At 38.7% G+C, this 23100-nt stretch overlaps 1 protein-coding gene across 2 annotated transcripts in view; it reads left to right on the forward strand.

Moving 5' to 3' along the window:
* The first annotated feature begins 5768 nt into the window (after positions 1-5768).
* Positions 5769-23100, forward strand: part of LOC126268121 (syntaxin-12-like) — a 56906-nt gene continuing 39574 nt past the window's right edge. The window contains exons 1-4 of one of the 2 annotated variants that reach the window (XM_049973646.1): positions 5769-6002; positions 6168-6303; positions 6384-6453; positions 6782-6881. In XM_049973646.1, the coding sequence (XP_049829603.1) occupies positions 6189-6303; positions 6384-6453; positions 6782-6881 (285 nt within the window). In that variant the 5' untranslated portion in view covers positions 5769-6002; positions 6168-6188. The remainder of the gene's footprint in view (positions 6003-6167; positions 6304-6383; positions 6454-6781; positions 6882-23100) is intronic. The other variant, XM_049973647.1, reaches the window with a different exon arrangement.

The raw sequence follows: 23100 nt of genomic DNA on the forward strand, positions 1-23100 counted from the left end.
GCATATAAGAAGGGGGATACTGAGGATCCCATCGCAGCTGGGAGGCCATCAATGGCCACTAAAAAGAGGATATGGGGTGAACTGTATGAAGCACTGACTCAAACTCTGAAGGTGCGTAGCTACAAAAAGCTCCATATAAAAATGGGGAGCAGGCCCTGAAGGCCCCTCTCAAGCAAAGTAGCGAGGATATGGTGCCGCCAAGTGGTACTGTAGGCTTTTGTCAGGTGAAAAAAGACGGCAATAAGATGCAGAAGGTGGGAAAAAGCTGTTCGGATGGTAGCCTCCAGGTATACCAGTTTGTTAATGGTGGAGCGACCTTGGCGAAAACCGTCCTGGGATGGAGCTAGAAGGCCCTAGATTCAAGGCACATCTGCCAACTCACCGTCAATTCAAGCAGCTTGCACAGAACGTTGGTGAGGCTGGCAGGACGGTAGCTATCCACATCTAGCGGATCTTTACAGTGTTTCAGTGCTGAAACAATGATACTTTGTCGCCAAGGAGATGGGAATTCTCAATCGCTCCAGATGCGATTGAAGATCGTAAGGAGGTGGCACTGGTAATCTGCTGTCACATGTTTAATCATTTGGTAATATATGCCGTCTGACCCAGGGGACTTATCAGGAGAATTGGCAAGGGCACTGAGAAATTCCCACTCACTCAATGAATCATTATATGGCTCAGGATGGTGTGGAGCAAAAGATGGATGTTGTCTTTCCACCCACTGTTTGAGGAGATGAAAGGCAGGGTGGTAATCCTCAGATGCAGAGGTATGAGCATAAGCTCAGCAAGATGCTCTGTGATTACGTCCAGGTCGGTATATACAGCTCCATTTGTGGAAATTTCAGATATACCTGTAGGGGTCTAATATCTGCAAAGACATCTATGCTTGGTCCAGACCTGAGAAGGAGAGGTTTGTGTTCCAGTGCTGAAGGCGAATCATTCCCAACACTTCTGCTTTCATCGGTTGATGAGTTGATGGACCGAGGCACAGAACCGTTTCAAGGCAATGAGGTGCTCCAGGGACAGGAGCCACTGTTGACATTGGAGGGCCCGCCTATGGTCTCTAATGGTGCACCAGTTTCTGGGGACCACCAAGGCACTGTCTTCTGTGGGGGGCAACCTGATGAAAAGGGATTGCCGATTCAGTTGCGGCAACAATGGTATTAGCGATGGTCTGGATCATCTCATCGATGTTGTTATGCAACGGAGATTCAACGGTGGTAGTGGAGGTGAAAGCATCCCAGGCAGCCTTGCTAAGAGCCGATCTGGGCAAGCGTTCATGGGAGTGACACTGGGGTAGGGACGGGAAGACAGAAAGTGGTCACAAACACACAAATCGTCATGAGCTCTCCAGTGAATAGAGGGTAAAAGGCCAGGAATGCAAATGGAGAGATCAGTGGCCGGATATGTGCCATGTGCCACACAGAAACGTCCACAATTTTCACATATGTACCCTTTTCATACATTTTTGGCTTGTTCATCACAGTTTCCCTTCTTTGAAACTTACTGTATCTTATTGTTTACAGAAATATGATTGGAAACTTTTTATCTAACATGTGACGCCCAGGACCACACATAGCGAAGTTGTATTCAAATAATCTTCAGAAGCAGCCTTCCGCATGACTTTTTTCTTTGTCTGTGCCGTCTTAGATGTTCATCCCTTAGCGTCAGCAGATATTATTGCACATAAATCGCTTTATGGCATAACCTGAACACACTACACAAGCAAACACACATGGGCTTCAGCTACCTGCCGTCTGCTAAAAAGCGCAAATATTCCACAGACGGTAGGTAGCAATACGTTTCACACACCGCCTCCATTTCCAGTAAATTTGTGCATGCACAAATTCACATGTCTAGTTGCGCTGTTGGAAATTCATGTGTATGCCAATAGTTGGAAACAAAAAGGGCATCTTACTCACACTCCTAAATTCTGATACTATACTCGTATTTTCTATCACAGATGGTATCTCGTAACTTCACTTTCAATGTTCTGTGCCAGGCTAAACGAACTGACGTTCTGCTGACGTTCTGTTTTGGGTGAACACATCACCATTTGACGGTGATGTTGTTTGAAGCTCCTTGCCGTTGCATTAACGTCTGTTGTGGATCGGTCTTAACAGTGCCATGTGAAGCTCTCATGCCAAGCATTTTCGATGTAGTCAGCAGGAAGGCCTACACTAGTAAGATAAAACTTATTTCTCCTTGGCCGACTTTATTCGACATACATACTGTTTAGCTAAGAATTTTGTAGTGGTAGTAGTAGTAATAGTAGTAGTAGTAGCTTTATTCATCTGTAGATCTCTATTTACAAGGATATAGGACATGTCAAAGTATTTACAAGTGTAGACCAATTTCAAATATTTGTATACACATATGTTTACAGACTTCTAGTTAGACATAATCAATAGATTTACTCCTGGGGTACAATACTTTTTTTTACAAATAACGTATTAAATAATGTAATGCCACACTGTTCAGTCATATCTCACTATCAGTCACTGCACACACTGTACACACAGTGTTTCATAACACTTCACTCACTACAAACACACACACACACACACACTGGTGATCTCTTGGCCATTTTCTGTACCGCAACTTCCCATTGCTATCCTGAAAAACTAAGTCGGCGTCCCTCCATAATGAGTGAGATATTGAGCTCAGAAAGAGGAACGACTGTTAGTTTTGTGCTATGCACAGATTGGGGGTAAGTATTTTTAAAAAGGAAAAAAGAAGGAAAAAACATAAAGTGAATGCATTATGTGGAATGTTGGATGCTTTATAATCTTTATTATTATTATTATTATTATTATTATTATTATTTATTTGTACAACATTTTTTTACCAAACCTCTACTCTGTTTTATCTAAGTAACCCTGCAATGTATAAAATGTATTGCATTACAGGTACCTTTTAGCTGCCTCTCTAAATAAGTGTATTTTTGCAATTTCTTTAATTTCTTTTGGTAATTTAGTGTTCAGTTTTATTCCTTGGTACAAAATGCTATTTTAAGTTTTATGTATATTTTTCTTCGTAATGTAAGTTGAGTCTATCTCTTGTTACACGCTCATGGACAGAGCTGTTTGTGCAGTAATTACCAATGTTATTTTTGAAGTGTACAACTGACTGGTATATGTATTCACATGGAGCAGCTAAAATCCCCAGTGTTTTCTTCTACTGAGAATCGATATTCATTCCTACAAAATTTGCATTTGTTACACAGTCTATAGAGGTGTCATCTACATTTAATTTAACACTGTAATTTTTCCTCTTCGAACTGAAGTTCATTCCATTAGTTTTCCTTATGTTCAGTGTCATTTTATTGCTTATTGACCTATCATAAACTTCCTTGAGACTTTTATTTGCTTTCTCGGCAAGGATTTCTCTTGTTTTCTCAGTGACTATAATATTGCTGTCATAAGCAAAGAGAATTTTTGCACCCTGAGTAACACTAGTGGGAAAGTCATTGATGTATATCAGGAATAGTATTGGTCCTAATATGCTATCTTGTGGAACCCCTATATTAACGCAGTTTGGTTCTTATAAGTGTCGTGACAAATGTTTAGATCTATTTGAAGTATTTGTTACCTCTACTCTTTGTACCCTATTTGCTAGGTATGATCGAAACCAGTCATCAGCTACCCCTGTATCAAAGGCCTTAGAAAGATCCAAAAATATGCCTGTGACACATTCATCTTTATGAAGAGCATCAAGTACAACTTCTGTGAATTCTACTATGGCTGACTCCGTATTTTTCCCACTTTGGAAACCAAAGATTCTATTTATTCAGGTAATCCATTAATCTGTCTTTCATAATGCTTCTATTATTTTTGACAATGCTGACAGCAGGGAATTGGGCTGGTAATTTTCTTTGTCTTCTACATTAACTTTCTTAAGCAAAGGTACAACTCTTGCCTGTTTTAACTGTTCTGGAAATGACCCTGATGTGAAGGATTCATTTATTATATTTGTTAAGGGACCTGGTATAATCAGTACAAATTGTTTCAGTACACATATTGGTACTTCATCTAAGCAGAATGACTTTATTTTTTAGTTTTTGAACAGTTTTATTGACTTCATTCTCTGTGGTTGGAAGTAACAACATAGTATTTAGTGCAGTACTATTTACAGATGTTATATTTGTTATGGGGAATTTTTGCTGTAACTTCTCTGCAATACTTGAAAAATGCTCGTTTACATATTTTACTAAGTGTTGTGGATCATCCCCCTCACTTAGCAGTATGTTATTCTGCGATTGTTTGCCTCTCCCTGTTTTTCCTTTTTTATATCATCCCAGACTGCTTTGCTTTTATTTTCTGCATTATATTCTCTGCATAAATGGAACTATATGCTAACTTCTGGCGTTCCAGGAGGCGTTTAAGAAAATGTACTGCTGTGCACGTGGACAGCTTTTGTGGGAACAAACAAACAGCCTAAAGCCTGATTCCGGTCCCCTTTCCCTTCAGTGTTAGCACATTTCTTAGATAACGTTGCGGCAACATTAATAAGCATTTGTATTGCTGTACTTGTCTTTTCAGGAAATTCCGAATATCGTTAAAAAAGTATATCATTCCATTAAAAAACGCGCTTAATTCTATAACTCAGCTTATACATGAGTTAGGACCATTAAACATTTTCCGAAATCCTCGTTCCGACATTTTGAACCATTCACGAAACAAATAGGGTGTCACATCCTACGCGACTCACACTGTACTTCTTGCATATGTTGAAAATAAAAAAAAACATATGTAGTGCACAAATCTCAAATTTATTTCATTTATTTAAATCGTATGGATATTGCCCCCCAATCCAGGAAACCGTTCGCCTGGTGCCAGTCTTTCAATCTGACGCCACTTCAGTGACCTGGAGTCCATGAAGATGATGAGCACAGCACAACACCCAGTCCCTCTACGGAGAAAATTCCCCGGCCCGGCCGGGAATCGAACTCGGGCCCAGAGGAGTGAAATCCGTCACGCTGACCATGCAGCTAATGGAGGCAGACATAAATCACAAATAAGAAAGACAGATTCCTGACTTCTATAAACGAAGGTAGAAACTAGTGCTCTTTTTCTGAATCTGCTGGCAAGCGGCTCTACATCTGAATAGATTGATGAGTATTCAGTTGCACAGAGATGTGGCCATGGACTTTCATTTGTTATAAGTAAAGAACCATATCCGATGACAAGTGGCTGTACTTGTGAATAGACTGATGAATATTTAGTTATACAGATATGTGGCCATGGAGTTTCATTTGCCGCAAGAAAAATTCATTTTGTATCAAAATCATCCGTTTTATACACTTCCCTCTGTATTTCTGCTGTTAGAAAAAGAGTGAAAATTTTGTATCCTCAGTGCTGTAATTTTTTATTTTAGAAGTTCATCTGTTTCCATATTCTGAGGGGACAACATTAGGAATGAAGATGACTTGGTAACAGTGGTCACTATAAGCAGTATTCACATGGGCTATTGATTGAAAGAGCTAATTTTCGCTATGTAGTTTACATTTATTTTGGAACTGTCTTTATGTCTTGTAGGTAATTTTAATGCGTCTTCAGATTAAATGAGAGCTTGGGATCCACTGTGGTTTCCGTCATCCTGCACTCGAAATTCAGCACTGTTGTCGCTACACATTCTGTCACATTCCCCTAAAAAAATAAAAATAAATCTGAAATGATTTTAGGATATCATTACAATTAGGTTATTCGTAGCGTTTCCTTCGCAGTAGTATCGAAGATATAAACTTGTCTTGGTTTGTTGCAGATTGCAGAGATGAGTACGTCGAAATTGTGGTCACGAGCGTCAAAACATGAAGTCATATGACATCTTTGCTTGTGATCAATATTCTGGTGCAGGTTAATTAGATCGAGACGAAAATGTGTATTGTGGAAGTCATTGTGGATTCTGCGTAGAGGGAGCCAAGTTTTGTATTTTATTAGTGTAGGGGGGCGTATATTTTAATTAATTTTGGCGCTGTGAAACTTCTTGGCCATTTGTGACAGGTAACATTATTCCTCATGACAGTTGAAGCAATGATACTATTGCAGTTGTTAGTTTACGTTTGTCAGGCGTTTTATTAGTGTTGTTTATGTTTTTGAGGAAGTAATATGACGTACAGCTTACATGAGAATGTGGCTGACTATTTGTAACCTCTTTACATTTTGTAGGCGTGGGCCTGTGCGCTTAAGATGGAAAGCAATTACGGGTATTCATCCTATCATAATGGAGGGCCAACAAGAGAGAAAGATTTCCAAAAGCTGGCACAGACAATTGGCACCAACATACAAAAGATATCAAAAAATGGTTTGTACTAGCTAGACTATTGACAATTGATTTAGGTAATATATAACATAATGTTAATGTATATAATGTTTGTTATATAGTGTCATCCATGCAGAAGATGGTTAACCAACTGGGGACGCCTCAGGATTCTCAGGATTTACGCAACCAGTTGTGAGTATTATCTTGTAGTATCAGGTACTTAATGGTAATGTGTAACTCGTTGGCAGAAGCCATAAAATAGTCATTATCGTGCATGTAACTCTCTGTGTGAAGCAGTAATACCTTGTGCTAAATATAGTATTACTTAGCCCAAAAACTTTTCATATTTTTTTGCTCTATTTGATGTCAAACTTCATGAATGATTGAATCATATGTGTCCGTAAGCTTTTTTAAAATGGTTATTCACTGGGTCCAGAAGCATGTACTGTGCTTTGGCTTATAATTTACTGATAGTGTTGACAAGTTCTAAATACAATTGATAATTATTCTCATTTTTCAGACATCAGATACAACATTACACGAGGCATCTTGCTAAAGACACTAGTTCAAATTTAAAGGAACTTGCAGGTTTACCAGCTCCAGCTCTATCATCTGAACAGGTAGATGTTTCTTTTACTAACAGCAAGCAATCTTATTACACATAACCAAATTAATTTGAAGTTGATCTGACGAAGTGATTTAGACTGTAGATAAAAACCACATTTTCTGTAGGCTACCGTAAGAGCTGTCTTTTATACAGTTAACAACTGTAGGCTATATAAACTAATAACTCCATTTTCGTAGTAAATGGAGAACAGAAATTAGAAAATTGCTGAATATGGAAGTGTGGTAAATTTCTACATATGGGCTATTTGAGAATAACATACATTACTCATAAAACATTCAGTGGAGGAAAAAAAAATCAGTTTCCTCTTCACATAGCAAAATCTCACCAAACATTTGTCAAAATTTTTTAAGTCATAAATCATTCCTATGATAAGCCCTTGACCATTGTGGCGATATCAGGTGTCCTGTGTGATGATCCCGAGTAAGTGATAGCTACTTATACCATCCCACCTTACAATTTTTAGATTTTATGTACAGTAGGCCTATATATTCATAATATGCACCAGTGTACTAAAATATACACTGGAGATTCTGTTATATAGTACAGTTGTCCCAGTTAACAGCTTTATTTTTTATGAAGAAAAGTACATTAAATATGGTGCAAATGTAGACATCCAGCTACACTACAGATCAGTGTTTTGCCACAACCTTTGTTTTACATTTATATACATTGACTTTAACTCATGAATTTTCTCTTCAAACCTAACCTAGACCTTGAACTATGCTACAGGTCAGTTTGTCACAATAGAAAAGATTTCAGTGGGCTTATATCACACCCTAGCACATTGGGTGCCATCTACATTACACTTTGTGTAGTGCAACAACTCAGATGACATTGGCTGTTAGTAATACTGCAGTGAAATAAGTAAGTCTGAATATTACTTTGTATAAATGAGGAAAATTATATTTTAGCATTGAAGAATACATAGAACTTGTGGGAAAGACATAAGTTACCAAGACTGAATCACAGAGTTAAGAGAACATTGTCAGAGAGAATGAGATTTCACTCTGCAGTGGGGTGTGTGCTGATATGAAACTCCCTGGCAGATTAAAACTGTGCGCCTGACAGAGACTGGAACTCGGGACCTTTGCCTTTTGCGGGCATGTGCTCTACCATCTGAGCTACCCAAACACAACTCGCACCCCGTCCTCACAGTTTTAATTCCAGCAGTACCTCGTGTCCTACCTTCCAAACTTCCGGCGCATTACTGGCAGAATTAAAGCTGTGAGGACGGGGCGTGAGCCGTGCTTGGGTAGCTCAGATGGAAGAGCACTTGCCCGCGAAAGGCAAAGGTCCTGAGTTTGTCTCGGTCTGGTACACAGTTTTAATCTGCCAGGAAGTTTCATTGTCAGAGAGGTCTGTTACACTCTGTGTAGTAAACCTTCCCACTGATACATACATATGAGAAATGTTGTTTGTATATCCTAGACATCACCTTTGGAAATGTATATTTTGGATGTCACTTTCACAATCAAACCATATTGTTTGACAACATTCGGAAATTGGTCCTTGTTCAAGGGTTATGATAGATCAGCCAACATATCTTCTGTGCGCAAATAATCTACCTTAGTATTCCTTTGCTCTGTGTTCATTTATAAAATTGTGCTTTATATTGATTGTTTGGTTCTGGTACCATCACATTTTTGGGTAAGTTCATAGCTTCCTTGACATCACAAAAAATTCTGGCATGCTTAGAGTCTGTATCTCGCTTATTAGTTACAATCCGCAACCTTCCTTGCATTACGTGTGATACATACTCTTCTTATACAGTGTTCAGTGTTACTGTTTTCTGTCTTTAGAATATAAGGCCTCTCATTAATCTAAAACCCTATCCAATAGTGGACTGTGTATTCTTAACTCACTTCCCCAGTCTTCATTACTATGGCCCCTGAGTTTTATATTTCCTCTTTACAGTATCTTTATAGTCAGTGGTACCTTTCAGATATCTAAATATTTTAATTGCTTTCAGTGTTTCTCATTTGGGCTGCAACATTTGTGCACTTCACATCAGCTTCATTGGCCATCTGGTTCATCGCTGTGGAAATTGAATGGGACTACAGTTACTCATACTAGTTTTCTCCTCCTCCTCCTCCTCCTCCTCCTCCCCCTCCCCCTCCCCGTTTTCCTCAAATACTTTGTGTGTATGATGATTAGTCTGTAAATAACTCTTCTGCCTTGTATTTTTAACGCCCTCCATACCCTCCCAGGTAATGCATGTTTAACTTGGTTTGGAGATGCCTTTTAAAATTGTGCATCTGTCTTTCATCTTTATTTATAAATGATCCTCATTGCCATTGTTTTGATTGCTTCCTCTATCATAGATACTGTGATCTGTCTTGGATTGTCTCATACCATCTTTATCCAAGATTTTATGGCAACATCTGTTCCAGTAATATCCATGTGAAGAGACATGTATGCATTTAAACAACCACCAAATTTTGCCTTTTTGTAGATGAGATTTTCTGACTGTTTCTGGGGGATCACATGTATTTCTTCCTCTTATTTCCCATTCAAGCAAGCTCTCTTCCTGTCCATTAAGTGGATTTGTAAATATTCTTTCATTGCTAGGGCTAGAATCATCTACGTGATGCACATGTCTATTCAGCCATTTTATTGAATATCCCTTGAATGCTAGTCATGCTTTATATTTTGGAGGTGCGCTTTGAGGACTTCTTGTGTTAAATATCTGTCGTGCCTTTAATGGTTTCTTCCATTCTGGCATTTCAGCCCATTCAAAAGTTTCATTTTGAAGAAATAACTCCAGTTCTTTTTCCATAGCTTTTCTCAGTTGTTGAGAATTTAGGCCACTACTAGCCTCTTAACTGTTGTGGGTTCATCTTGAAAATACTGGACTATGTACATCTTGTAACTAAAATATATAATAGGTTTAGGCGCTCGAGAAGAATGTCTTAAAATGTTTTCTTCCTCTTTTTCTCTTCTAGAACTTCTTCATAGAACGTATCTGTGTTTTTTGCCATCCTATTCTTCCTCTTCTTCAGTTTGTTTCTTTTCCAGAATTAATATTTCTTAAACTTGGTGAAGTTAATAAAGTGATTATAATCTCTTGGTGGCTCTCTTCTATTTTATTTTTATAATTCTCGGAGAATACATCTCTGCTGGTTATTGTCTTCTTATTTGTAGGATTTATGATCTGGTAAGCCTTTGAGCCTTTATGATAGCCTACCGAAATATATTTTTTAGGCTTTGAGTCTCATTGTTCCTGAAGTTGTTTCAGGATTTGTGACATAGCCTCGCATCTAGAAATTTTAAAGTTCCTTAGGTTTTGCTTCCTCCTGTGCACACTTTATATGTACTTCACCTTTTTGATTGTTTGCCCAAATACATAACAGTTGATACCACCTCTGCCCAAAAACATTTACATAACCCAGCATCAGATAATATACTTCTTGCTTTTTCAGCAGTAGTCCTATATATTGTGTATAATTTGTAGTTCCTTATAATGTTTCTTTTGCTCTTTTTGATTGAGATACTGTATCCTGTAATCAGATCTGACAGTTGTGATCTTCTTTAGTGATTTTCCCTCTCCTATGTTGCAAAACTTCTCAAATATGTCCCTCACTTGATCTTTAGAACTTTTTTAAAAAATGTTGTATGTTGAGGAATTAATTATAAAGGTAAGAAAGTAATGAATTCCTCCTGTAGACTGACACTCCATCCAACCATCCATCCCATATGTACTCTCTGCAAGATGTATGTGATACTGCTTTTATTAGGGTTAAAGGGTTATCCATTCTGTTTCCATTGTATACACTTTTCACTGGATTCCTTGCATTTACCACAGTCTTCCAGTCCTGTTATCATATCCTTTATTAATGACATACCTTTTCTGTTTGGTGCCCAAGCCTTCTCTGCCATAAGAAACCTTTTCTGCAACATACAGGATGATTTACATCTTCATCTAGGCCTAAATCTTCAGCAGTATGTAATTTGAAAAAACCCCTTTCATTTGTCACTGTAGCTACAATTTTTTCATACTGTTTAACTGTTTGTGCTCTGGTTATATCAAAGGTTACTTTCTTTTCCTTGCCTGTTTAACTTTTGGATAACAAATTCATTGCAGCACCTTTCACATGGTAAACATTATGCAGTTAGCATTGATTTGTGATTCTCTGTTTACAGTTATACTAAGCTCAATTTTTCCAGCAAAGAGACATAGTGGATGACACACCGAAACCCCCTCAGCAAAATTATGCAAATTACCATAGGAAGACAAGATCTAAGTTGACATTATTGGCTGACCCAGCGAAGTGTGTGTACAGAGAGAAAGCTGTGATGTCAAAATAAATTTGCAGTAACCTAAGAAACACATTACTCCATGAGCTTATAATCTCTGATGGCCGAGCAGTTCTAGGGGCTACAGTCTGGAACTGCACGACCGCTACGGTAGCAGGTTTGAATCCTGCCTCGGGCATGGATGTGTGTGATGTCCTTAGGTTATTTGGGTTTAAGTAGTTCTAAGTTCTAGGGGACTGATGACCACAGCAGTTAAGTTCCATAGTACTCAGAGCCATTTGAACCTTTTGCCATTATAATCTCTGAACTGGATAATTGTAATAATGTGGAATGTTACGTGGAACAATCCACTGTAGGTATACACACATGTGTTTTATTAGTAACTGCAAGCCTTGTGGTCTAGCAGTAAGGGAAGTGCCTGGAAGTGAAGAGATCATGGTATTGAATTCCAGTTGGACCATATATGTTTTAGTTTGCATCTTCATGTAGTCCTCACCTCTCAAGTCGTGAGGAGCTGCTAGAAATGACATATGGTATGGATTCCATGTTAAACTGTAGGTCTGCTTTCTCCAGTTGATAACTGGGTTAGGTTAGGGACACACACATCACCGAAATGGCACCCAACTGAAAGACTTGAACCAGGCTATCTATCCACATTAAATTATTATAATTATTGGTGGTGGTGGTGGTGGTGGTGGTGGTGGTGGTAGTAGTAGTAGTAGTAGTAGTAGTAGTAGTAGTAGTAGTAGTAGTAGTATCATCATCAAGACGTAATTGCCTACAAAGGGTAGAGAGTTCTGGCTGTCAGTAATCACATGACAAATACGGAGGTTGGGGGGTCCAGGCACCTCCATCTCCTGGAAAATTTTAATAATCAGATGCCTTATTTGGGCCTTGAAAGTCTGTTTCAGACGACTATCGATTCTAAATGAAGATGATTTTCCAGGAATAAAAACAATTGTAAACATCAGGTTAAGCATAAAAGGCTAAAAATTAGTTTAGTAAACATCAAAGGTGCATTACATCCATTTCTGTAATTGTCACATACTGCAAAATCAGTAGACATATACACCATGAATTATTGATGAAATTAAAAGTGAAACACTTGCATTATTCAGTGAGGGGCCTGTCTTCTGTGTTAATATTCACAGCCCTTCCTCATCCTTTGTTTCTTCTTCTTCATCGATCTGGCTGTTATTGTATAATGCAAATGTGGACTTACATTGGTGACTGACGGTAATTTTCTCTTGAGTGATAATCATCTTGCACTCTTCACAGACTGAATATGAACCTTTGTGAAATTATTTTGTAACATGCTCTTTCTGAAGACAAATAGTTCATTTTACTGGTCATCAAAGCACTTAAGATTGCTGTATTCATACTACACCGACATTCAGTATTGTTTTTCATAATGATACTGAACAATCTCACAGGCAGCACTACTGTGAAGATCATTCAGTGATGCGAGCATACATTTGCTCAGTTAGTGATATTTTTTAATGCCTGATATATAGCAAAATTTTGCACCAAGCAATATTGACACTCTTCTTTTACTGTTGGAAAGTCCTCAAACTAGTACCTTAAAAATTCCAATTGTAATTTTTGTTCCACTCTGAACGTCAAGATAAAGCTCATTCAAATTGACAACAAATGAAAAAGATTTACTACTTCTAGATCCAATATCTTACAACTTTCTTATGAAGTCGTCATCTAGTGGAAATCTTTGATATAAGAGGTCTGTTAAAATATTCCAGAACATTTGTAATTTTCGCCGCTGGTGTGTTGGAACGAAAGGCAGCTGGCATCTCTGCACACGACTCTATTTAATGTGTAACTTCCGGAAGTTTCATTGTTGTATGTCTGTTAGTTATTGTTCATTGTTGTATTGAGTAGAACATTGTGCCACGCAATTTGCAAATTTCGAGATGGCAGAGTTAGAGGAGCGGTGTGTCTGCATTAAATTTTGTTCAAAACTCAAGGAAACCTTTATAGAGACACACCAAATTATTCAGGAAGCCAATGGTGATGAGTGCTGAAGCTGTACTCATTGTTAATGGTTTAAAAATGGCCAGACAGAAGCTAAAAGTGACCCTTGTTTAAGAAGCCCTTAGACATCTACAAATGTTGCTCATGGCAGGAACATCAATGAAATTGTGAGTGCCAATTGAAGACTTACTGTCTGAGAGATTGCAGAAGACTAACATTTCAGTTGGATCATATCATGAGATTTGACACATCGTCTTGGAAAGCGTGGTGGTGCCACCAAGTTCATCCCGCGGCACACGTGTCAAGACCAGAAGGACATTCTCCTCACAATCTGTGAAGAGCTTCTGTAGTATGAGAAGTTGCTTAAGAGAGTCATAACTGGCGATGAGACGTGGGTCCATGGTTATGATACGGAGACCACGGTTCAATTTTCGCAGTGGGTCAGGATAGGTTCTCAAAGGCCAAAAGAAGCTCATCAGGTAAAATATCAAAGCCATGCTGGTATTTTTCTTTGACTTTAAAGGATTAGTTCATCTCGAATTCATGCCACAGGGACAAACTGTTAATCGATGGTACTATAGGGACGTGTTGCGATGCCCTGCGAGAAAAAGGAGAAGGAAATGACCTGAAATGTGGCGAGACAATTCATGGCTCTTGCATCATGATAACGTATCCACACATGCATCGCTGTTGATGCATGACTATTGCACAAAAAACGAAATCACTGTGCTGTCTCATCCACCATATTCTCCAGACATGGTCCCTGCAGACCTCATTTTTTATTTCCAAAGTTAAAAACCACATTGAAAGGATGAATGTTTACAGTGATGAATGAGATAAAAGCAAATTTGCAGATGGCACTTTGTATGATCCAGCAAGAGGCCTACCAAGACTGCTTCCAAAAGTGAAAACTGTGTTGGCAGTTATATGTCAGTTGTGGAGGAGAGTATTTTGAAGGAGGCCATGCACAATAAGTAAAAGGTAAGCGTAGAAAAATTTTATGGACAAATTCCTGAACAGACCTTGTAACTGCATGAGTCAGTGGGGGAAAAAGAAAGAAAAAAAAAACTGGTATATTCATAAAATTTAGTAGTACAGGCTTTTCAAACTTAGTATGACAAGTACATCTTACAGTGCCTACACCAATGGCAATATCTTCATACACTTTGTAAAATTTATTTATTTATTTAGTTTTGAAATTTCAATTCCAGCTGACAGCCATAAGTAAGTGCTGCAGAAAGTTTGATAAACCTCTCTATCACATCTTTAAATAAGATATTTAGGGTGCTTCTGAAGTTTGAGTTACTGGCTGTTTGTTCCAGAGGAGTCCACTTGATTTGGTAAATAGTGAGAAGAAAAATAAAAAGAATATGTAGCTTAGTAACTGAATCATTTAGAAGAGGGTGTACTCTAGTCAAGTGTAAGTTATTCATATTTCCAGGGGTTTCCACTGTTCAGTTATTCTTTCTATTGATTGGAGCAAAGAAAGCCATGTCATACATACATACTTCAGTATTTAATGGAGTTTAGTGCTATATATATTTTGGCGAAGTTTAAAAGTAGATTACCTTTTGAACTTTTTTGGAAAAAATATTAAATGCCCATTGCAGATTCTTAAGCATAAACATATTTGAGGCTTTTTGTACCTGTTTGTGAAGCTAAATGAAGCAACTAGCAAGAACAAGCTTTTATTCTTGTGTGTTGTTGAAATTACAAAAAAAAAAAAAAAAAAAAAAAAAGGGGGCAGCAACTCCCTTTATATTTCTTGACATTGTATTTGCATTACATCATGCAAATGAAATGCAATCTTTTCATGGAATTCCTTTCATAGCAGCTTGTCACTTAAAGAGAGTAAAACTTCCTTTGCCAGAATTGTGTTGCACATTTTTGCTTGTTTAACATAAAAGTAATGGTAATTGGATACCATTTAACATTTTTAATGTCTGTTCTACCATTTATTGCAAGAGAAGAAGTGTTGACTTTTAAATGTTCTGCTGCTATATTCTTAGAAGCAGATAGAGTGCAAAGGTGTGCTCTACTTAAGCTGTTTTATTTCTACCACAACTATTTTTCACCAGTCTGAGAATTGGGAAACACTTTTTGAACAGCTGTGAAGTATGATCTGCACAAGAAATTGGCAGGCAATAAATGAACCAAAAAGCATTTCAGGATCTTCCTCATCAGGTTTTATTCCAAATACTGACAGTGATGTATTTGAAGGCTTAAGGGTTTATAGGTCCACATGGCCTTAAGACAAAAAATGATGATGGCAGTCATCACAACCAACATGCTTTATAGAAATGTCTCATAACACACTGTACAGAATACATGTTGGACATGTTAACAAACATCGGCATTCTGTACTAACCTGTTCCTAAATTCCTATTTACTTGCACTTTTTAATTGCACTGACAGTAACTGTACAAACACTTTCGTGTTTTGCAACATTACTATCTGAATTTGCTAAAATTCTTAGGCCTTCTTTTATAGAACTTTTATTTATTGTGATCGTTTTTCACTTTCAATGTTTCATGTTCCTTCTTACTACAATCTATGACTAGTGGTACAGAAGTTTCCACCGTATTACTTTTTTCACTTTGTCTATTTATCATTTGCACTGTTTAATCTCGCAGTGTCATTTGTGCCAGGCTTGTTAGAGAAACTATTAACTTCCAAAGGAGCAAGAAAACATCTAATTCCTTGCATTTTTGGCAAAATAGCTAAAAAAAGCATTTGCAGCTAACATTGTTTTGTATTCTAAAAAGACAAATAAAGCCAACAATTACAGATTGTCGCAAAATTACTGCCAGTACAACTTAAAAAAATTAGAGAAGATGGCCATTACTAAGATAGTGTCAGTGTGGTGTGTATTAATAAGTATGGATAAATGGGTGAAATGTGTATCTTGTGATGTCCCCCGGTTATAAAAAACGCAACAGGTTTGAGACAAATGTCGCAAACCTTGGGACATCACTTGGTTCAAAAGCAGGTTTATTACTATCTGAAATAATTCATAGACAGGTTTACTACGTACTCAGGAAGGAAATCAGTAAAATCTATAAAACATTTTAGTAGCATATGATTAGTGAAATGTAAACATGACCTTTTTCATTTTTTTAAGCATCAGATTATGAAATGTCTATTTCTGTAATTTTTTAGTTACTTCCCATAACTCTGTAATTAAGGTGATTAATCCATAACAGTTATGATCAATCTGTAACAGTTGGCAGCCACGTCAAGAGCTTTTGTACCTCTAATAATATGCACTGATGCTCTCGAATCTAATATCCATTCTGGTTCTTTATTACCCATTTTCTCAAAGACATTGATAGATGTAGAATGCCTTCCCTCAGTTAGTATTACTTTTCTCTTGGGCTATTTGCAACATATATTTTTTCCTTTGTACTCAGCCTTTTGCTGTGTAAGGATGCAAAGTGACACATCCTCTGACACTTGTAGCACTTCACTGGTTTCTCCTTTTTATACTTAAAGTGCTGAAGCTGTCTCCTTTTGCAGAGTATGGCTATCTGATGCACTTTTGACATCCTGCAGAATCATTATTTTTGCACTGTCTCCTGTAATTGAGATTTCTAACCCTATACTTGTGAGTGCATATTTTTTGACAGTCCTGCTAGCAGTAATGTGTCAACCCATTCATCAGGACTCTGAGTGCTCCTTAGTCAATTTGATGTAGATATTATTTTTTGATGTACTTGTCCACATTCGAGCACTTATTCAGTTGAGAGGTTATAAGCTCATGGAGTAATCATACTTTCCTTGTAAGACCCCCATCTTCAAATGTGCTCCTTATTGCATACTAATTTTGCCATCATAGCTTTCTCTCTGTGTTCATAGATCACTGGGTCAGCCAATAATATCAACTTTGATCTTGTCTTTCCATCTGTATTTGCATAATTTTGCCTAGTGGGCTTCATTGTATCATTCACTATGTTCCTAAAATCATCCTAGTGTAACTATGCTTGCACATCAAACTCTCATGTATCATAGTTCTCCTGACTACCTACAAGTTACTGTATTTGTAGGATTTGTTCCACACTCATTTTTCACAATTATCTTTATTGCTAGTAAGGATAATATTATATAATGCAAACTCCTGTGCAATCTGCTCGTTTCAATAGCCTCCAGTTCACATTGCAGTAATTCTTTTCTTATTTATGTGTTGTGAGCCTGTAACCCAACATGTGGGTACATCTGCCTCAAAATATCTGAAATGACATACTTGGAATTGTGAGCCAATATAATGTAGTATTGTAATAGCTTGGAAAGGACATTGTGTAAATGAGAGGGATTAGAGCGAACTATAACTTTGTAGATGACGTGTATGAAGAAAAGGTATTGAAGTTCTTGGTAACATTATTACAATATTCCATACTTTAAAACTCCGAGTAGCCTTAAATGGTTTTGGTTTCATGGGCAGGCACATTATTTCGTATGAAAGACACTTTCAAAAACCAATGCTTTGTAATGTAAGAGTTAACATTTATAAGCCTAAAGTTGTTCATTTGTAAACAATGAAGCAGGAGTAAAATTCTATCAAATTGCAATTATACTGATAATATTAAAAAGAGAAGGAACGATAGCCAGTATTTACCTACATACGGTGCAGTTCCTCATACTGCCAATAGTATCAAAGTTTCAGTTCTTAATCTTTGTTCATTGGGGGGGGGGGGGGGGGGGGGGGAAGAGGCATTGATTGGTGAAACTTAGAAGAAGGAAGGAAAAGGGGGGGGGGGGGCAGGGCCGGGCAGGTCACTCAGATGTGGAGCTGAAAGGGACCAGTTAGGATGAGGAATCAGAGATAAAAGAAATCAAATTAGTACATTAGTAAACACTAATAGTTTCAGTTCAGAGATGATATGATATAATGGAAAGAGTTGGAAATCCCATGTGGTGTAATAGGCATTCATTTTTCTTGAGTCTTGTTTAGTGATTGAGCAATGGATGTCCCCAAGGCAGACAGTTACCCTGTATCCATTCGTGCATTAAGTTCATTTGAGGATTGTCATTTCTGTGTGTGATATATAAAAGCTGTGCTGTGAACATGTCAGTTAATAAACATGAATGTATTCATGTGTTGCTGTGTCTTTAATATTGTATTTACCAATGGTGGGGATGGAATAAGTGGTCGTGGATGGATGCTTGGGACAGATTTGACAGCATGAATGATTGCAGGGATGGGAACCTGGGAATTTCATGTACTTTGATTAAGGTGTTTCAGAGTTCTGGAGTGGGACAATGTGACAGGAGATGGCATGTTGGAAATATTGGGGAGAGATGATCTCATTTTATGGCTTAATTTGAGAAAAATCAGTATTTTAATTAACTGTTAGAGACCGTATATAGTAAGAGGTGGTGATGGGGGTGCAGCTCTTGTTTTAAAGGGCAACTATGGTGGTCAAATGTCAGTATTAAGGAATTTGATGCTGGAGCAGATAAAATTACCATGAATGCCTAGTGAGTAGGAGGGGCAGTGTTTGACATGTAAGGAATGATAGCTGTTGAATTGGAGAGATTTTCTTGTTGCTTGATTTGACAGAGGCTGAGATTGGTACAGGAGACTCTGGGATGGCGGTAAAAATCTCAGACGTTTGCTTTGGATGTGGAGAAGAAGAAAGTGAATTTAAGTTGAATAGGAGTTAAGCTGTTGTAGGAAATAGACCATTGTACTTCTGCAGGAGTCCAGATCACAAAAATACAATCAGTTAATCTGTACTAAGGCAGTGGACACGACCTGTGTTAGTAGAGGAATGTCAGTCATGCAGCCCATGGATAGCCTGGTATAAGATGGATTGCAGATTGCTTGTTCCCTTTGGAGTCACCCAGATTTGTTTGCCACTCAGATCTCAAAGATGAAGTGCTTAAGGCCAACAAAGAAGTTTGATAGTGACAGTGAGTGAGGTTTCTGGGAGTGTTTCTGATGGGTGTTGGAAGAGGTCATGTTAAAGGGCTAACAGGCTGTGTGCATGTGGGTTGTTAATATAAAGCTAGGAGTGCATGGATAGGGACAAAGAGGACTTTGAGAGGAAGCGGGCTGTTAAGGGATTTGGGTTTTTATGGAAAGTGGTTGGTGTCTCTTATGTGGTGTGGGTGGGGTGTTGGGGGCTACGTGTTATGTGTTTGAGATTGTAGTGTATGAGGACTGAGATGTGTTTGTTTGGAACTTTGAGGCTTGGTCCAATGAGATAGCTAGGTTTGTATTTTAGGTTCTAAGTAGAAAGTAGAGATGTTTGGGTGAGCAGGTACGAGATGTGCAGTGGAGGCATGCAAGACCTTATTGGAGGTGTAGGGCTTATAGAATTTCCTACATGTCAGTTCGGGTGGAAGGATTAATCATGAGGAACAATTTTGTGTGTCAGTGTGTTCAAAAGGTGATCAAGCTCCCCAGCCACAACATGTGGGGTGTCACTTTGCCCTGTTAGAATGGCCCAAGTCAGTTGGAATGCACAATGGGCATGAATGGATGCAGGTGATCAGACAGGGTGCTTATGTATGTGTCACGTGGAAGAGTCCTATCTAGATGTATCGGGGGTCCCATATCACTCCAACTCCATATGCCCCGCACGATTACAGAGCCTTCTCCAGCTTGAACAGTCCCCTGCTGACATGCAGGGTCTGTGGATTCATGTAGTTGGCTCCAAATCCATACACATCCATCCACACAATACAATTTGAAACAAGACTCGTCTGACCAGGCAACATGTTTCCTGTAATCAATAGCCCAAATTTGGTGTTGATGGGCCAAGGCGAAGTGTAAAGTATTGTTTTGTGCAGTCATCAAGGGTACACGAGTGGACCTTCGGCTCCAAAAGCCCATTTCAATGATGTTTTGTTGAATGGTTTGCATGCTAACACTTGTTGATGGCCCAGGAATCTGCAGCAATTTGCAGAAGGGTTGCACTTCTGTCCCCTGGAATGATTCTCTTGGTCCTGTTCTTGCAGGACCTTTTTTCAACCACAGCAATGTCGAAGATCTGATGTTTTACTGGACTCCTGGTTTCATGGTACACTTGTGAAATGGTCATTCAGGAAAATCCGCACCTCATCGCTACCTCTGAGATGTGGTGTCCCATCGCTCGTGTGGAGACCATAACACCATGTTCAAACTCGCTTAAATCTTGATAACCTGCCATTGTAGCAGCAGTAACCAATCTAACAACTGCGTGAGACACTTGGTGTTTTATATAGGCATTGCTGACCGTATCACCGTATTCTGCCTGTTAACATATCTCTCTCTTCAAATACGCATATCTATAGCAGTTTTTTTTGTCGCTGCAGTGTATTTTATAAGTGTATGTGGTATTGAGGGGGAGGGGGGAGGGAATTCAAGCAGAGTGGAACTTACCATATCGAAGTCCCTTATATAAAAGAAAAGTAGCAAAAAATTTTGTAGCACCAAATCATGAATGGAGAAGTTTGTAAATGAAGTGGAAGAACAGAAAGTTTTCAGAACAAGCTGGTGGTTTGTAGATAACATCATTACCCGAATACAGATCATGGAGAAGTGACTGGAAAGGAATTTAAGCAGTCATTTGGTTCTCCCCATCTTGAGAAAGCACATGACACAATGTCACTAAAGCTGTTGTTCAAAGTTCTGTGGCCAGGGGAACTGCCAAAAATTTATGTAAGAAGTATCTTAAACCTCTACAAGTGAGCAGAATGTATCAATAAAGTGGGGAAAGAAATTTCTAGAGAGGCCCTCAGAATAACCAAAGGACTGAAGCAAGGCTGCTGTCTGTCTTCCACTGTCTTACTAGAGATGTGCAGAAGGCACTGGATCTGTGGTGTAGAAAGTGCAAAATTGAATTAGAGAACTACACTTTCTTATACTGATGATCAGGTCATTATAGAGGATGATGATAAAAATACCAGACGTATCTTATTTGCTTAGGAAGTTGTTGGAAGAGTATAAAGGTGGGGTGTGAAAATTAGTTTTGAGAATACAGATGTTTATATTGCAGAGAAAGGGAAGTAACTTGGATGATGTCTTATTAAATTGTGCAAAGAGTTAAAGTACCTGGGTAACATCATATCACATGGTGGAAGATGTAACAGTGATATCTAACAATGGATGGCTCAGGAAAGAGTGGCTATCCAAAAATTAAATCCAGTAGTTGGGTCCTCAAAAATGAGTTTAAATGTTAAAATGCCTTTATACAAATTGCCCATGGAATCAATAGCAAGCTATGGTAGTGAGTCCTGGGAACTAAAAGAAAGAAAAAGAGAGACTTAGCACTTTAGAAGTGGACCACTTCAGAAAAGCATGCAGAATTTCTCAACATGATTATGTAATAAATGAGGACATAAGAAAAAGGACATTCATAGTGTTGTGCTAGAGCAGAAGACAGACAGCTATGATGGTCTGGGCATTTCAAAAGAATGGATGAAGACAGATGTCCAAGAGAGTATTTTCATGGCAACCTCCTGAAAGGAGAAGAAGAGGAAGACCAGGGAAAGTGTGGCTAAGTGGTATCTGAGGAGCGGTGGAGAGAAGAGGAATAGAAGAGGATGAGGAAGAAAGACGAAATCTTGATGTTTGAAGGGAGAGAGAGATATGGGATGTGGTGACAGCTGTAGGACTCCCACAACAAGAATAATTTGCACTATGTTAGGTATCTTGATAACATTGTGAAGGGTTGAAGATCCATTGTAGTAGATCTATGTGACTGTGAAGGGTGGATACCACGAGTGTTGATAATATGCCCTAACTACTCTATTTGCATTGTAAAAAGGAACACCTATCTCTGTTATACTCCAGGCTGGTGTCTTTAAGTTCTTGGAAAAGACACTAAAGATTTGCTAAATGTTCAGTGGGAGTACATCCTGAAAACCACAATGTCATCCAGATAATTGATTCAGGATGGTACAGTTGCAGTAAGCTGTTCCAAGAAACTTCGGAATATCTCTGATGGCAGCTGAAAGGCAGTTGTTGAATGTGAAACAACCACATGTGGACGTTTATGACAAGAAAGTGTATGGACTGGGCTTCTAATGGCAATTGCAGGCAAGCACCTTGTAAATCAGTCTTAGAAAAGAACCAATTGGCACCTAATTTGTCAGGCCTCGGGAACAGAAAGGAATCTACTGCCATCTCTGGATTAAAATCTACACAATGATGCAACCTGCCTGATTGTTTTTTAACAATCACGATGAGTTATGCCCATTCACTTACTGAAATAAGGGTAATCACCCCACCATCTTGCTATTGTTGCACTTCAGTTGCCATTTTATCATGCATTGCGTGAGGAATAGGCTTAGCCCATGAAATCTGAGTCGAACATTGTCTTTCAGTGTGTAATGTGGGCCACTAAATTGTCTGCTTCACCTGCATATTCCTGAAATAAACAGCCATATCTCTTATTTAGTTTCCTGACACTATCACGGGGAACAGAAGAGCTCACTTGTGGGACATTATCCTGAATATGGTGCCTAAACATATCAAAGGGGTCTATGCCAACAGTATTTGTACTGTCACATGAATCTGGACTGATGTGAACAAAATTTGACACACAAAATCTATGCCCTGAGAAGACCAACAGAGTGGGATTTATAACACTCTAGCATCAGTATTTGCCAAGTGCAAGGATTTTTTTCCAGCCCCTGCCATATAGGCAGCCCAGCATGACAGGTGTGTTGCAGAGCAGCCTGCATATTAGGGGCAGGAGACAGTTTTCCAGCCTCCAATGTGTAGGCTGCCCAGTACAACAGGCTTATTGTGTTGGAATAGTATCGGCCTGCTTTGCACGGCAGCCAGCATGCCACGGCAGGAGAGATTTCCAAGCCTTTGACATATAGGCTATGCAGCCCAAGAGGTAGGTTGTGGGAGTGGTGCCAGCCTGCTTTGCCAAGGTGTTTCCCAGGGGGGGGTACACATGTGCATACGTCCGTCTGTTGAGGAATGTGACGTAAGTGGTGGTATCCAACTGCAGTCAAACACTGCCATTAGCAATCTG

The sequence above is a fragment of the Schistocerca gregaria genome, chromosome 4 (genome assembly GCF_023897955.1).
Source record: "Schistocerca gregaria isolate iqSchGreg1 chromosome 4, iqSchGreg1.2, whole genome shotgun sequence".
NCBI lineage: Eukaryota > Metazoa > Arthropoda > Insecta > Orthoptera > Acrididae > Schistocerca > Schistocerca gregaria.